The sequence below is a fragment of the Melospiza melodia genome, chromosome 13 (genome assembly GCF_035770615.1).
Source record: "Melospiza melodia melodia isolate bMelMel2 chromosome 13, bMelMel2.pri, whole genome shotgun sequence".
Taxonomy (NCBI): Eukaryota; Metazoa; Chordata; class Aves; order Passeriformes; family Passerellidae; genus Melospiza; species Melospiza melodia.
In genome coordinates, this window is record NC_086206.1 from 15,744,608 (window position 1) to 15,757,385 (window position 12,778).

The window sequence follows — 12,778 nt, forward strand, 5'->3', positions numbered from 1 at the left end:
TTCTGTGTGCGGCCAGGGGTGGCGTGTCCTCAGCTCACTGTGCTCAAAGGCCCTCGTCACCTTTTGAACCCCTGGATGCTCTCCCTCTGCAGGGTCTGGCTATGCTGGCGGTGACAGGGGTGCCCAAGGGGTGTGGGGCGTGCACCCCACTTGTTGTCACAGCCCACCCTCCTCCAGATGGGTGCAGGGGGACGGCTCCAGTGCTTGGCAAGCTGGGGAGCTGCAGGTTTGACCAGCCTGTGTCAGAGCAGCTGCAGAGGGAATCCTCCTGCACACAAGGAAGTGCAGCTCCTGTCGCTATCCCCTGCTCACCAGGGCCAGGGAGCCCTGCTGTGCTTTCCAGGCACTGCCAAGGCAGCTGAGAACAGTCTTGGCTGTGCAGGATGTTCAGGGCAGCGTGTTGGAAGTTGTGCCTGCCCATGGCAGTGGAGTTGGCACAAGATGATCCCTTCCAACCCAAAGCATTCTGTGATTCTCTGCTCAGCCCATCTGCCATTTTTATGCTAGTGGACTCTTCAGCGTGGCCCCAGGAACAGCAGTGCTGGGAGGGGCATGGACCCTGTATGGGCTTGGTAGCTCTACTGGTAGCTCACCCCAAGCTCTGTGAGGTGACCCTGCCATTAGCACAGCCACCAGCTGTCTCCAGGAGCCTTGCATCAGGAGGACAAAACAGAGCAAGGAGCACACCCTTCCTACAGCCACATTTCTTTTATTAGAGATTACAAGATATAAGAAGCTGAATATGTGTGCCAAGTGCTGTTGGCTCACTCTGTCTTTCCCCTCTGCATGCCACGTGGGCAGAGAGGAAGGGGGGCTGGCAGAGGCAGGCACCCCCAGGCCGATCCCTCCATTGGCAGTGGGGTTTTTCCTATAGGGACACAGTTTTTGCTGTGATGGCTATGAGAAAGCTTTATGGCAGAGTGATATCTCCAATGGGACAAAATCTGCGACCACTGAGCTGAGCTTGCTCCATTCCTCCTCAGGAGAGGCCCACACCTGCCTTCAAAGGCAATCAAAACACATATGGGGACACAAAGGCCGTGACCTTGAAGATGTGCTTGCCCAGGAGGACCTTGTGGGAGAACTCGCTCATTTCCACCTCCACCTCCAGCGTGGCCGGCCCCGCCACGGGGCTGGTGAGCAGCAGCTCTCCCGTGTGCCGGTCCGAGCGCCGCACGGCGAAGACGCCGCGGCCGTGGCCGCCCGCGATGGCGAAGCGCAGGCTGTCCCCCAGCGAGCGCGTGGTGGACATCCTGAACAGGACACGGGGCGCCGTGCGGTTGGCCTGCAGCGGCAGGTAGTGGAAGGAGATGGAGCTGGCAGCCAGCTGGCAGGCTCGGCTGTCCATGGGGCAGGGGTTCCGCTCGCACTGGCTGCCAGGAGAGAAGGGTGCCGCCGCTCAGTGCCGTGGTTTGGCTCTCAGCGTAGCAACGTTTGTCCTCACAGAGAAAAGCAAGGCAATCTTCCCAAGAAAATTCTGGGATTCACATTCTCTGAGCCTCAGAGAATGATCAAAACAATTCTTATCTCATTTGGTGCGCCTGTGTTTGTGCAAAAGTAGAATGCAATATGGAGATTGTTTACCCAAAGTGATGGTGTTTTGTTTCCTTGGCCTATCAGGGCCAAGCGTGTGTGTGTGTGTGTGTCAGGACTGTCGGCTGACAGCCACAAGATTCAGTGCAGTGAAGTGCTTAGCAGATTCAGTTTAGATGTAAAGTAATACAATGTAATATAATATAGAATAATATAGTATAATAAAGTAATTAATTAGCCTTCTGATAAGATGGAGTCAGATGCATCATTCTCTCCCCTCGTCAGGGGAAAAAATACCCACTCTACTCAGGGTGCTGCCCTCATCCTCGCACACAAGCCCAGTCCATGCCACAGGCAGCACTTCCAGCCCTGATGTTGGTCCTGTGACAGAGCAACCCAAGACAGCCACATCCAGGTGTGCCCATCATCAGATCTCTGCCTCATCCCTGTTTCTGCCAGGCAAATACTGTGGCTTGCAGGGACACAGCTCTGGGTGACACTCTGAGGGACTGGGGGGGTATCACAGTCCCAGCTGAAGACCAAGGATGGAGCCAGATGTGCCTCCGGAAGAGGAATCTGTCAGGATCAGGGATGCTCCTCTATTTGGTGACACAAAGCAATTTAAGCTGAAGAGTAGGATGTCTGGGAATGCTGAAAGGCAGCTGATGGCACCACATGGATGTGCAGTAGAGGAAAATCAGCATCATTCCCCCCAGGCTGGGACTCTGAGAGGGGCCAGGATCCTGAATAAAGCCACCACGTATTAGGGTGCTCCCACCTGCACCCCCAGCATCCCAAAACCATCAGAGAACATGTCAAGCACACCTGAGCACCCCATGTGGCAATGTGCCACCAGTGATGTCTGCTACTCTCCCTGCTGCCCCTGGGTGACACAAGACAGCCCCCAGCCCACAACAGGACCCATCACCCTGGGACAGGGCACGACAAAGCCCGAGCCACGCACAGCAGGGTACTCACAAGGCAGAGGTCTTGACATAGCTGGTGTTGTGGCGTGGCGGGGGGCACTTGGGGCGCACACAGCGGTGGCCCCCGAAGGTGTTGATGCAGAGGTCGCCCTGGCTGCAGTTGTGCTGCTTCCCAGTGCACTCATTCACATCTGTGGTGGTGACACGGGGTGAGTGGGGCTGTCCCCACTGCACCTCTCTTCCCGTGGGAGGCTCCCTGCCCTGCACCCTTGGTTCTTACCCTCACAGGCATTGCGGTCAGCGTGGAGCAGATACCCAGGGGGGCAGAGGCAGCGGTAGGAGCCTGGGAGGTTGAGGCAGTCATGGAGGCAAATCTGCGTCTGAGGGCTGGACTGGTAGAGCTGGCATTCATCCACATCTAGGGTGCACAAAGTGGGGAATGCCCAGAGGTCCCATTGCCACCAAGCCTTGGTTCCCCACCCTCCATCATCTCATCATCATCACCCCCCTTTTACCTTGGCACACACCGCCAGGCTGCAGCTGGAAGCCGGTGTCACAGCTGCAGCGCCGGGAGCCCGAGCGGCCCTCGGCACAGCGGGGCTGGCGGCTGAAGGAGGTGTTGCTCAGTGTCACCCAGTCTGCAGGGGACAGCAGGTGTCACGCTGCGGCATGGGGAGATGGTGGGGGCCAAGGTACCAGGGGGCTGCCAGGGAAGGGGGAGACAGGCACAGCATGGCCAAATACTGTCCCCATTAGAATCCCCATCCTCTGCAGCCCAAACCCAGGCACCTACAGGAGTAGATGGGGCTCTGGCAGCTGGGGCCTGACCAGCCGGGGGGGCAGAGGCACGTGTAGCTCTGGTTGCCATCCACGCAGGTCCCGCTGTTGGCACAGGGGTTGCTGGAGCAGTCATCAATACCTAGGGAAAGGAGCTCATGAGCATCAGCTGGAGAGGTGCACCCTTGCCCAATCCCGGTGCCCATTGCCACAGCCTCTGAGCAGAGCAGTGGAACCCCACAGCTCAGGGTGACAGAGGAGCCCGTTGGGAGGGCAGAGCCCATGGCACCCCAATCCCACTGCACTTCACTTCTGCAGAAGGGCTGGGTGCCGCTCCACGTGCGGTTGTGCCGGCAGGCGCGCGTCTCTGAGCCCACCAGCCGGAATCCGGCGTCACAGATGAAGTGAACCTCGTGGCCCACACGCAGGCTCCGGCCCAGCATCCGTCCATTCAGGGGCACTGCCAGCTGTGGGCAGATCTCTGTGGACAGACAGACATGGGTAGGGATGGGCACTGCCAGCCTGGAGCCAACCCCAGCCTGACAGGGAGCTGAGGGTCCCTTGCCCAGGCTGTTTGTGTGGAGCCAGGGATCAGAACTGGCCCCGAGGGGATGTCACCTGTGGGGCTGACCAGTGAGGGTTACCGTTGTGTTTGGTGGCCGCTCTCTGGAGGTGGCTCTGGAGGATGGAGAGCTGGTGCCGGAGCCCACGGGTGCCCTGCAGGTGGGCGGCCTCCTGTGCCACCAGCAGCTTCTGCATCTGCCGCACCACGCTGAGTGCCTGCTGCCGGTTCAGGCACTCCTGGGGGGTCGTGGACACACCTCAGTCATCTGCTGAGTTCCCCTGCCACCCTGCCACAGCCTGGGAGGACCCTTCAGAGCAGGTAGCATCTTTGGGGTTGGTTTGGATGTCCTTCCCTAGACAGAGCCCCTTCCCATCCTGGCTGGGGTCTGACCCTGGCTTCTGTGTCTGCTCCAGCCTCAGCCCCCACCTCCCGGTCCTGCTCTGGCACTTGGATGCTGTGGAGAAGCTGCATGCCCTGAGTGCATTTAACATCATTTCACTGCTGCAGGGGAAAAGCCCCATGACCACCCCCTGGCCCTGGCAGCTCCACAGGTGCCGTGGCTGTGCTGTACCCCCCACTCCAGGGTGCTGGGGTGTGAGAGGTGGGTGCTGAGCAGCCCAGAGAGGGAGGTATGCTGGGGGGCTGGAGGGGAGGGAATGCAGATCCTTACCTGGGTGCTGCTGAGGGGCAGCTGCAGGATGCCCAGGGCCAGCCAGGCTGGCAGTGGGATGAGGAGCATCACGCTGGGGCTGACAACAGGGGCAAGACGCTGGCAGTCCGTCTCTGCTTGCAGCCGCACTCCTGCACTCGCAGGGATTTATCCGCAGCCTGTGCCCATGTGTTTGTTGGTTTTTCCCCTGTCTGAGGCCGAGCTGTAGGAAAGTTTCCCCTTGGCACTGGCTCTAGCCTCTCCCTTCCCTTCCCTTCCGTTCCTTTCCCTCTCTGCACATCAGAGGCTTTGGGGCCTTTCATGTCCCAGGCCAGCAGATATCGGGGCCAGGCGGTGGCTGTCACGGCACTCACGGTGGTACCGGCGGTGCCGGGCTCACCACACGGCCAGTCCTGCCTCTGGGGCTCCCTAGCACGCAGAGATGCAGGATGAGGCTAATCCCGTGCACCAGCTAAGCCTGGGAAAATCTCCTGGGAGAAAAGATGACTTTGGGATCTGTGCAGGGGTTCTGCTCACTGGTGGGGCTGAGGCTACTGAGAAGGGGAGCCTGGGAATACTGCAGACTCACAGCTTTGCTGGGGGGAGCTCAGCCCTGGCTGCAGTTCAGAGGGGAACCCCAGGGTGCTGCTGCAGCCTGGAGCTGGGGTGCAGTTGATGTTATGGTCCGCATTAACCCAAAAGGGTGAGGGTTAATGTTAGAGTCAGCATTAGGGCTAGGGATGAGGTTAGGATTAGGGTTAGGATTAGAGTTGGGGTTAGGATTAGCATTAGGTTTGGAGTCAGCATTAAATTCAATGTTTTGATTAGCATTAAAGTAACTGTTAGGGCTAAAGTTAGGGGTTTTTGTTAGGGTTAATGTTAGTGTTAGGATCAGTGCCAAGAATTCAGACCCATATTAGCAAGAGGGTTTGTATGAGAGTTGGGGTTGGCGTTAGTGTCAGGGTTCAGGCCTGGGTCAGGTTTAGACTCAGGCTGAGGGAACTGAAGCATTTACAGCTGGGTTTATGCTGACACCCAGCTCAGCCCTGACAGCTGGTGCGTAGGATGCTCCCAGTCTCTCCTGCCTGTGGCATTGCAGAATCCTGAGCAAGGATGTCTGAAGCCCTCACCTCTGCCCTGTGCCCGGGGAGCACCTGCCATGGGTTCTGCCAGCCCTGTGCTGGTGCAGAGTTCTCATGGTGCTGTTGAGCCCCCTGAGCAGCTTGGGCTGTGGGACCCCTGCTAGACTCCAGGTGCCCACCGACACACGGCCCCCTTGTGCCCAGCACCTCTCCCACCGCCGGCCCCCGGCTCTCACATCCTCCCACCCTGTAACCACGCTGCCCAGCTCTCCGGAGCGGGTATTTGGCTTCGTGCCTGCACGGTGTGTGTTACCTCCCCGGCATGTTTAATTCATGGGGCAGGAGGGAGGCTGGCAGCAGGGGCCCCCTTGCTGCCCCAGCCCCTTGGCTTCCAGTCTCCCAGTGTCCCAAAGTGGGCGCCGGTAGCGACCCCTGCTCCTGCTGCCTTCCCAGCCCGACCCGGGCTGGGCAGAGGGGCCGGGGCAGAGCACGGAGGGCTGACCCCGCTGCGGGACATCCCGGCGGGGCTGCAGCCCGGGGCCCCGGGAGTTGTCTGCCACATTCGCTCCAGCGAGCAACTGTTTTGACAGAGCCATTACTCACCCGTCAAGCTTTTGTTCCCGCTGCCCAGCGGTGCCTGTCTGGAGTCCTGAATAGGATCAAATCCTGCAACCAGACACACACACGCGCGCAGGAGCGCACGGCCGAGCTCGCCCCAGAGCCGGGGCTGCTGCGGGGCCGCTCGGCTCTCCCCAGCCCTCCCTCCGGAGATTGGGGTCCGCTCCCCACATCCCGGGACATACATGAAGCTCCTGGTCCTGCTGGTTTGCAGCCTCCTGGTGTGGAGGGTGGGTGAGACGAGATCGGATGCTCCAGAAAAGTTGTCCCCGCTGGCTCCGGGAGGTAACTGGTGGAGGGGCTGCCTCTCCGGCAGCTGGGCTGGGAGGCAGCGGGTTTGGGGGATGAGTGTGCCATGAGCACCGTCCCCTTGGGACAGACCAGTGTGTGGGGGACTGGGTGGGTGATGGGCCCCCAGGGATGGCAATGGGGGGCTTGGTGGGTGATAGAGGCTGGGGATGGAACGGGACTGGGAGGAGGGGCATGGACTTGGTGATGGGATGGAGTTGGGGGGCTCTGGGGCTGGTGTTGCAATGGAAGCAGGGGGCTCGGTGGCTGGGAATGCGATGGAGCCTGCTGTGGAATGGGGCTGGGGGTCCTGCAGCTGGTGATGGGGGCTAGTGATGGGTCTTGCCCAGTGGGGTCTGGATCCTGGCAGGACAGAGGCGGGGGGGCAGAGGGGCACATTCCTGGCAGTCTCAGCCCACCCGTGTGAGACGGGGGCCCAGCAGGCTGCCCCCCCTCGTCCCCTTGCCCCTTTTGTGCTCCCAGCCCAAAAGCTCTTTCTTCTCTCCCCTCAAGTCTCCATGGAGACCCGGGTGCCTTCCCGGTATCCCCGGCTGCGGTCGGACCCTTCGGGGGAATTCCCACGGCTCCCTGAAGGGTCCGGCCTCAGCCAGGGATACGGGGAGGGCGCTTGTACCTCTCAGCCCCCTCGGTCCCTGCCCCATCCCCTGCTGTCCCCCCCAGCTCTCAGCACGAAGGAGACCTTCCTGGTGCTCTCACTGCACAACAAGTTGAGGAGCAAAGTGCAGCCCCCTGCTGCCAACATGCAGAAGCTGGTGAGCCCCCTTGCAGGTCCCATGTCCCCCACCTTCGATGTCACATCCACCTTCTTGTCCATGCCCAGGGAGGTGGGCAGCCCATGGGTGACACACACAGTAGTTTGCTAACACGCTAATGAAGCAGAAGAGCTGGCTGCTGTGGGGCCCCTGGGGAAGAGCATGTCACTGCCACATCCAGGGCACACTGAAAGTAGGGCTGATCCCTTGAGTGCCTTTTGATGTCCCCCATGTCCCTCTAATGCCTCCTAATCACCCAAGGACACAGCAGGGCTCTTTGGAGTCCTTTGTGGGGTCCCCCATCATGGCCCTTGATATTCCCCGACCACCTCACACCTGAACACACCAAAGGCAGGGCTGGTCCCTAGGGGTATCTCCCATGTCCTGTGGTGGCCCTAAATGTCCCTCTATCACCCCCCAGCCATCCACACCACGGGCAGGACAGGTCTCTAGGGGTCCCTTGCAGCATTGCCCATTGTCGACCCTCTGATGTCCCCCAGTCACCTCCCGGACTGACCATCTCGGTCGTCCCCACGCCCCCTGGGGCTGTTCCCTGGGTGCCTCATGCTCATCCCGCAGGAGTGGAGCGAGGAGCTGGGGCGGCGGGCGGGGGCTCGGGCAGCCAGCTGCCTGCAGGGCCCCGCTCCGGCGCCAGCCCCGCAGCTGGGCTGGAGCGAGCTGCTGCTGCCGGCGGGCGCGGGCGGCTTCGGGGCCGTGCTGGAGCTCTGGTTCGCCGAGGGACAGCGCTATGACTACAGGACGGGGCGCTGCGCCGGCAACGCCACCTGCCGCCACTACACCCAGGTGGGCATGAGGGGCACGGGGGGGCTGCTGGGGACCGGACCCCCGTGACAAACGCTCTCCCACAGCTGGTGTGGGCCACAGCGGGGCAGCTGGGCTGCGGCCGGCACCGCTGCCCCGGCCCCCACGGCCCCAGCGAGGCCTTCGTGTGCGCCTACTCACCGGGGTAAGGGCTGTGGTGGGGCCGGGGCGTGGTGGGTGGGGCTGAGAGGGTGGGGCCGGGGCGTGGTGGGTGCGGTTGGGTGGGGCTGAGAGGGGCGTAGCTTAGCGCTATGGGTGGAGTCTCAACCAGGGCGGGGCATGAGCTGACCTATGGGATGCGCGGCAGGGGATGGGGAGCTTGTCCCAGTGATGGGTGGGGCTGTGCACGGAAGTGGGTGGGGCTGGGTGATGTGGGTGGGGCTTGAAAATGCAAATAGAGCCGTGTTTTAGAAGAGGGAGGGTTTGGATGTTCTGGGCCGGGTTGTGTGCTGTGGATTGGAGCGAGTGCTGGAAGTGGATGGGGCTGGGGAACGAAAGCAGGGCGGTGATTTAGGGATGGGTGTGGCTTTGCAAGGTGGGTGCGGGCTTGCCCCAGAAGGGGGTGTGGCCTGCCCGGGTGGGTGGGGCATCTTCCTCCATCTGTCTGTGGGGCCAGGGGCAACTGGGAGGTGGCCGGGATGCCCATCCTGCCCTACAAGCAGGGACCCTGGTGCTCCCTCTGCACCGCTGGCCTCTCCGGCTGTTTCAAGTCCTGGGACCACAGCGGCGGGCTCTGCGGTGAGTCCCCCTGTCGGCATGGCCTCTGCATGACCCTGGTGGTGCTGCCTCCACCCCTCCTGATGCCCCAGTGTCACTCTGGTGTTCCCAGAGGTGCCCAGGAACCCCTGTCGCATGAGCTGCAGGAACAGCGGGCGCCTCGACATGAGCAGCTGCCAGTGCACCTGTCCCCCCGGCTACACGGGCAGATACTGCCAAGGTGAGAGGGCACCGTGCAGCCTTCAGAGCCTTGTGCGTGGCTGCGGGTGCAGGGTTGGTGCAGGGCATACATGGGCACAGCTGGTGCAGTGTGGGCAGCACAGGGGGCACGGCCAGCTGAGGCCCCTGGCAGCTGACGCAGTGCTGTGCCCACAGTGAGGTGCAGCGGGCAGTGCCTCCACGGGAGGTTCAGGAAGGAGGAGTGCTCCTGCCTCTGCGACCCGGGATACGGAGGAGCTGAGTGCGGCAGTGAGTCTGTGCCCCCTGCACTGCTGTGATCCACAGGCAGGGCACCCCAAAGTGGGGCAAAGGGTCCTCTGTGGGTCCATCTCTGCTGGCACAAGGACCCACCTCCTCCTGCCTGTGTCCCCAGCAAAGATCCATTTCCCCTTCCATGCCTGTGACGTGCGGATAGACAGCGACTGCTTCATGGTGTCCCCTGAAGCCGACACCTACTATGGAGCCAAAATTAAATGCCAGGTGAACTCCTGGGGTGCTCCGAGCATCTCTGGGCAGCTGAAAAGTGACACCCATGGTGGCAGAGCCCCTGGACATCTCTCCTCTGCTTGGAGCAATGCTGGGCCATGCAGATGGGGCAGACCTACTTCCTTCCCCACAGGAGAAAGGAGCAATGCTGGCCCAGATAAGAAACCAGAAGGTTCAGGACATCCTGGCTTTCTACCTCAGCCGCTTGGAGATGGGCAACAGGGTGACAGACACTGATTTTGAGACTGGAAACTTCTGGATTGGTGAGAGACAGCAGTAGGCAGGGTGCAGAGTGCCTGGGATGCTGGCAGCCATGCTAACCCAGGTCCTGCCCCCCCAGGTCTCACCTACAAGACATCCAAGGCTTCCTTCCGCTGGGATGTGGGTGAGCCATCCTTGTTCACCAGCTTTGCTTTCGGCCAGCCGGACAACCAGGGGTAAGTGGATCTAGAGGACACCAAACTCTGCATGGTGTCACTGCTGGCTGGCTTCAGCACCATCCTGGTGGGACACAGGTTTGGGAACTGTGTGGAGATGCAAGCGTCAGCTGCCTTCAACTGGAACGACCAGCGCTGCAAGACCCGAAACCGGTACATCTGCCAGTTCGGTGAGTGAGAGGCTGGGAGCCCTCCTGGGCGCTGGAGGTGCCAATCCTCTGCTCTGCTGTGTCTGTCCCTTGTTGCCAGCCCTGCCCAGACCTCTGTGTCTCTCCTGGGGTGGGAGGCACTGACTCTACACTTGCCATTGCAGCCCAGGAACACATCGCCCTGTGGCAGCGGGACCCCTGAGCTGGCAGCCCTGGGAACTGGCCAGCGCTGGCTGCTGTGCTGATCCTGGGGCTCAGGAGGAGCCTGGTGCTGTGCAAAGCCCAGCGTGGCTCAGGAGGATCTCTGCACAGCTCACTTGTGCAGGGAGTGAGGGGCCGAGGGCACCCATGGCACTGGGACCTGGCAGGAAGGGGTGTGCTGTACCTTAGCATCCCTGACACAGCATCTTCTTCTGCCCTTCACCTTCCTCTGCCACTATCAGTCTGCAACACCCTGGGCAGGAGACATCCCTTGCAACAGCCAGGTACAAAAGCATCCTCCTCCAAAAGTGGCAGCTGGGCTGTGTCTGGACTGTGGTCTCAGTGTTACGAGGGGCCAAGGGGGCTCTTTGGGGGTGCAGACCTTGGCATAGCTCAGGGAGGACCAGCCTCAGCTCTGAGCCATTGTCCTGACCTGGGTGAGAATGCCCCAGCCTGGTGGGTTTTTCACCCTCACCTGGTCCTTCATCATTTGCCTGGTCATTAATAAAGACCCTCTCTCCTTTGGGAAGAGCAATTTGTCTCATTTTCCTCCCCTAAGCCAACCAGACTCTCCTTAGCCACAATCCACATCCTGCCTGATGAAACTGGATGGAAGCTCCAGTTTCATCTCTGGAGTGGGTTCTGGGGTTGCTGGAGCCAAGGCCAGCCTTGGCTGAACTCATCTTCAGCACGTGGAGTTGCCTTGGAGAGATGGTGTTAGCCAAGAGCTGCTTCTTCCAGCGCCAGGATGGCCCCAAGTCACAGCACCCCCTGTGCTGGGTGCAAGCCCACCATGGTGCAGCTTGGCAGACAACACCACCTGCTCCACTCCATCCCCAGGAATAATCAGATTCCAAGGAAGCACCCAGCTCCCCCTGAACTCCTCAAGGACAGTGGGAGCAGAGGGAGTGGCCCCAATTGTAGAAGCACATCCTTCCACCCCTACCCATGGCTGGCAGAGGCCCCAGGAGGCCCTTGCAGGCAGAAGACTCGCCAGAAAAAATACTATTTATTATTATGAAAAAACCAACAAAACACAACTTGCCACCCTGAAGCACTGTCTGGGCAAGAAGTCCAAGGGATGTGCAGTCCATGCCATGGTGTGGTTCCTGCCTGTGCTGCTTGCACAGATGGTGAGGAGCTTGGAATGAGGGTTTCAGCCTGGGTGGAGATGTGGGGTCCTAGAGTGCCAGCAATTGCTTGGATGGAGGTCTCGGGCAGGCTCTGGCTGCTGAGGCAGTATGGAGGTTGTTCTTGGGGGCCTTCAGCAGCGTGCAAGGCTGTTTGGGTCCTGTGGTGCCACTTGAGAATGGTCTCCTGCAACACAAGGGCTTCTCAGGTGCACTCTGGGGTGCTCAGGCAGTGTGTGGGGGTGCAGACTCCTGTGTCCTTGGGCACAGTTCTTGGCTCTCCAGCAGTGCAAAGGTTGGCTCATCCAGTCTCCAGCGGATTCAGGCATGGATCAGGAGGTTCACCAAGAGTAACAGTTAAACTTAATAAACTTTTCAGATTCTAAAAATAAACTTATTTTAATCCCCAACAGTGATGTGTGGATCAGGCAGGCTCCAGGGGTGTTCGGCAGCATTGAAAGCAGCTTGGGCGGCCTCTGGGAGATGCCTCATCCCCAGACTGGGGTACTCAGGTCTCACGGGCACTCAGGCACTGGTGGCGGCGGCGGCAGCGGCGGTGGCAGCGGCGGCGGCATCGCGGCGCTGTGCGGCCCGCAGCAGGCTCTGTCGCAGCACCGGGTACTGCCGGTGGCAGCCGTCGAGGCCGAGCCGCAGGGCTTGCGCCCAGTCCTCGGGCGGGCCGCCCCGGCCGCCGCCCAGCACGGCCGACACCTGGTTGAGGGCGGGCAGCAGGGCCAGCGTGAGGCGGGCGGCGGCGCGGCGCTCCTCGGGCTCGGCGGGCTGCAGCATCCACGAGGCGGCGGGCGCGGGCGGCCGGCACAGCGCGCAGCCCACGGCCAGGTCGTACATCTCCACGCCCGCGTCCGCCAGCGCCAGGGCGGCGGCGCTGACGGCGGCGGCCAGCGCCGAGCCCCCGTCCTGCAGCAGCAGCGCGCTGACGGCCAGGCGGGCCCGCGGGTAGCGGCCCAGCCGCACCGCCGGCTCCAGCGCCTCCCGCAGCGCCGCCGCCGCCTCCCGCTCCGCCTCCCGCTCCGCCGCCGCGCCCGGCCGGCCCCGCGCCCCTCGCCCCGCGAACGGCGCCCGGCGGAACTCGCAGATCAGCCGGCCCGGGCCGGGCTCGGCCGCCTCCCGCGGGCCCCAGGCGGCGCACAGCACCTTGGTGCCGCTGCCCAGCTCCACGTAGGCCGAGCCCTGCGCCTGGCTCAGCAGCCCGGCCCGCGCGAACAGCGGCCGCAGGGCACACGGGTCCCGCGCCGCCGCCCCCGCGCCCTCCTCATCCTCGGCCGCGGCCGCTGCCCACAGCGCCGGCGGCTGCGACTCCTCCGGGCCGCGCAGGCGGCGGTGATCCAGCGGCATGGTCGGCGGGACGCCGTGAGGGCGGAGGCGGGGCGGGCCCGAGCGGGAGG

General features: G+C 62.0%; 3 protein-coding genes across 3 annotated transcripts; 1 reads left to right on the forward strand and 2 right to left on the reverse strand.

Moving 5' to 3' along the window:
* Positions 1–708: 708 nt before the first annotated feature.
* LOC134424286 (fibulin-7-like) lies at positions 709–4,692 on the reverse strand. The gene is made up of 8 exons (XM_063167946.1): positions 4,472–4,692; positions 3,881–4,037; positions 3,547–3,717; positions 3,253–3,378; positions 2,975–3,097; positions 2,740–2,877; positions 2,512–2,650; positions 709–1,373 (listed from the first exon to the last, which is right to left on the reverse strand). Exons 1-8 carry the CDS (start codon positions 4,538–4,540, stop codon positions 1,013–1,015), a joined length of 1,284 nt encoding a protein of 427 aa, XP_063024016.1. The 5' UTR covers positions 4,541–4,692; the 3' UTR covers positions 709–1,012.
* Positions 4,693–6,027: 1,335 nt separating this feature from the next.
* On the forward strand, positions 6,028–10,773 carry LOC134424285 (C-type lectin domain family 18 member A-like). Its single transcript, XM_063167945.1, has 12 exons — positions 6,028–6,435; positions 7,120–7,211; positions 7,791–8,015; positions 8,081–8,178; positions 8,650–8,771; positions 8,863–8,970; positions 9,126–9,218; positions 9,343–9,449; positions 9,589–9,718; positions 9,796–9,892; positions 9,971–10,062; positions 10,206–10,773. Exons 1-12 carry the CDS (start codon positions 6,336–6,338, stop codon positions 10,241–10,243), a joined length of 1,302 nt encoding a protein of 433 aa, XP_063024015.1. The 5' UTR covers positions 6,028–6,335; the 3' UTR covers positions 10,244–10,773.
* Positions 10,774–11,232: 459 nt separating this feature from the next.
* On the reverse strand, positions 11,233–12,743 carry EXOSC6 (exosome component 6). The gene has a single exon (XM_063167947.1). It carries the CDS (start codon positions 12,726–12,728, stop codon positions 11,898–11,900), a length of 831 nt encoding a protein of 276 aa, XP_063024017.1. The 5' UTR covers positions 12,729–12,743; the 3' UTR covers positions 11,233–11,897.
* Between the last annotated feature and the right edge of the window lie 35 nt (positions 12,744–12,778).

Excerpts from the sequence above, each read along its gene's own strand:
- LOC134424286 (XM_063167946.1), bottom strand. The coding sequence starts at position 4,540 with ATGCTCCTCATCCCACTGCCAGCCTGGCTGGCCCTGGGCATCCTGCAG. Across the intron at positions 3,718-3,880 it reads AGCGGCCACCAAACACAACG|AGATCTGCCCACAGCTGGCA; the intron begins GTAACCCTCACT and ends GTCTGTCCACAG. Across the intron at positions 3,379-3,546 it reads CACCCAGCCCTTCTGCAGAA|GTATTGATGACTGCTCCAGC; the intron begins GTGAAGTGCAGT and ends TCCTTTCCCTAG.
- LOC134424285 (XM_063167945.1), top strand. The coding sequence starts at position 6,336 with ATGAAGCTCCTGGTCCTGCTGGTTTGCAGCCTCCTGGTGTGGAGGGTG. Across the intron at positions 8,016-8,080 it reads CCTGCCGCCACTACACCCAG|CTGGTGTGGGCCACAGCGGG; the intron begins GTGGGCATGAGG and ends GCTCTCCCACAG. Across the intron at positions 9,893-9,970 it reads GGCCAGCCGGACAACCAGGG|GTTTGGGAACTGTGTGGAGA; the intron begins GTAAGTGGATCT and ends GGTGGGACACAG.
- EXOSC6 (XM_063167947.1), bottom strand. The coding sequence starts at position 12,728 with ATGCCGCTGGATCACCGCCGCCTGCGCGGCCCGGAGGAGTCGCAGCCG.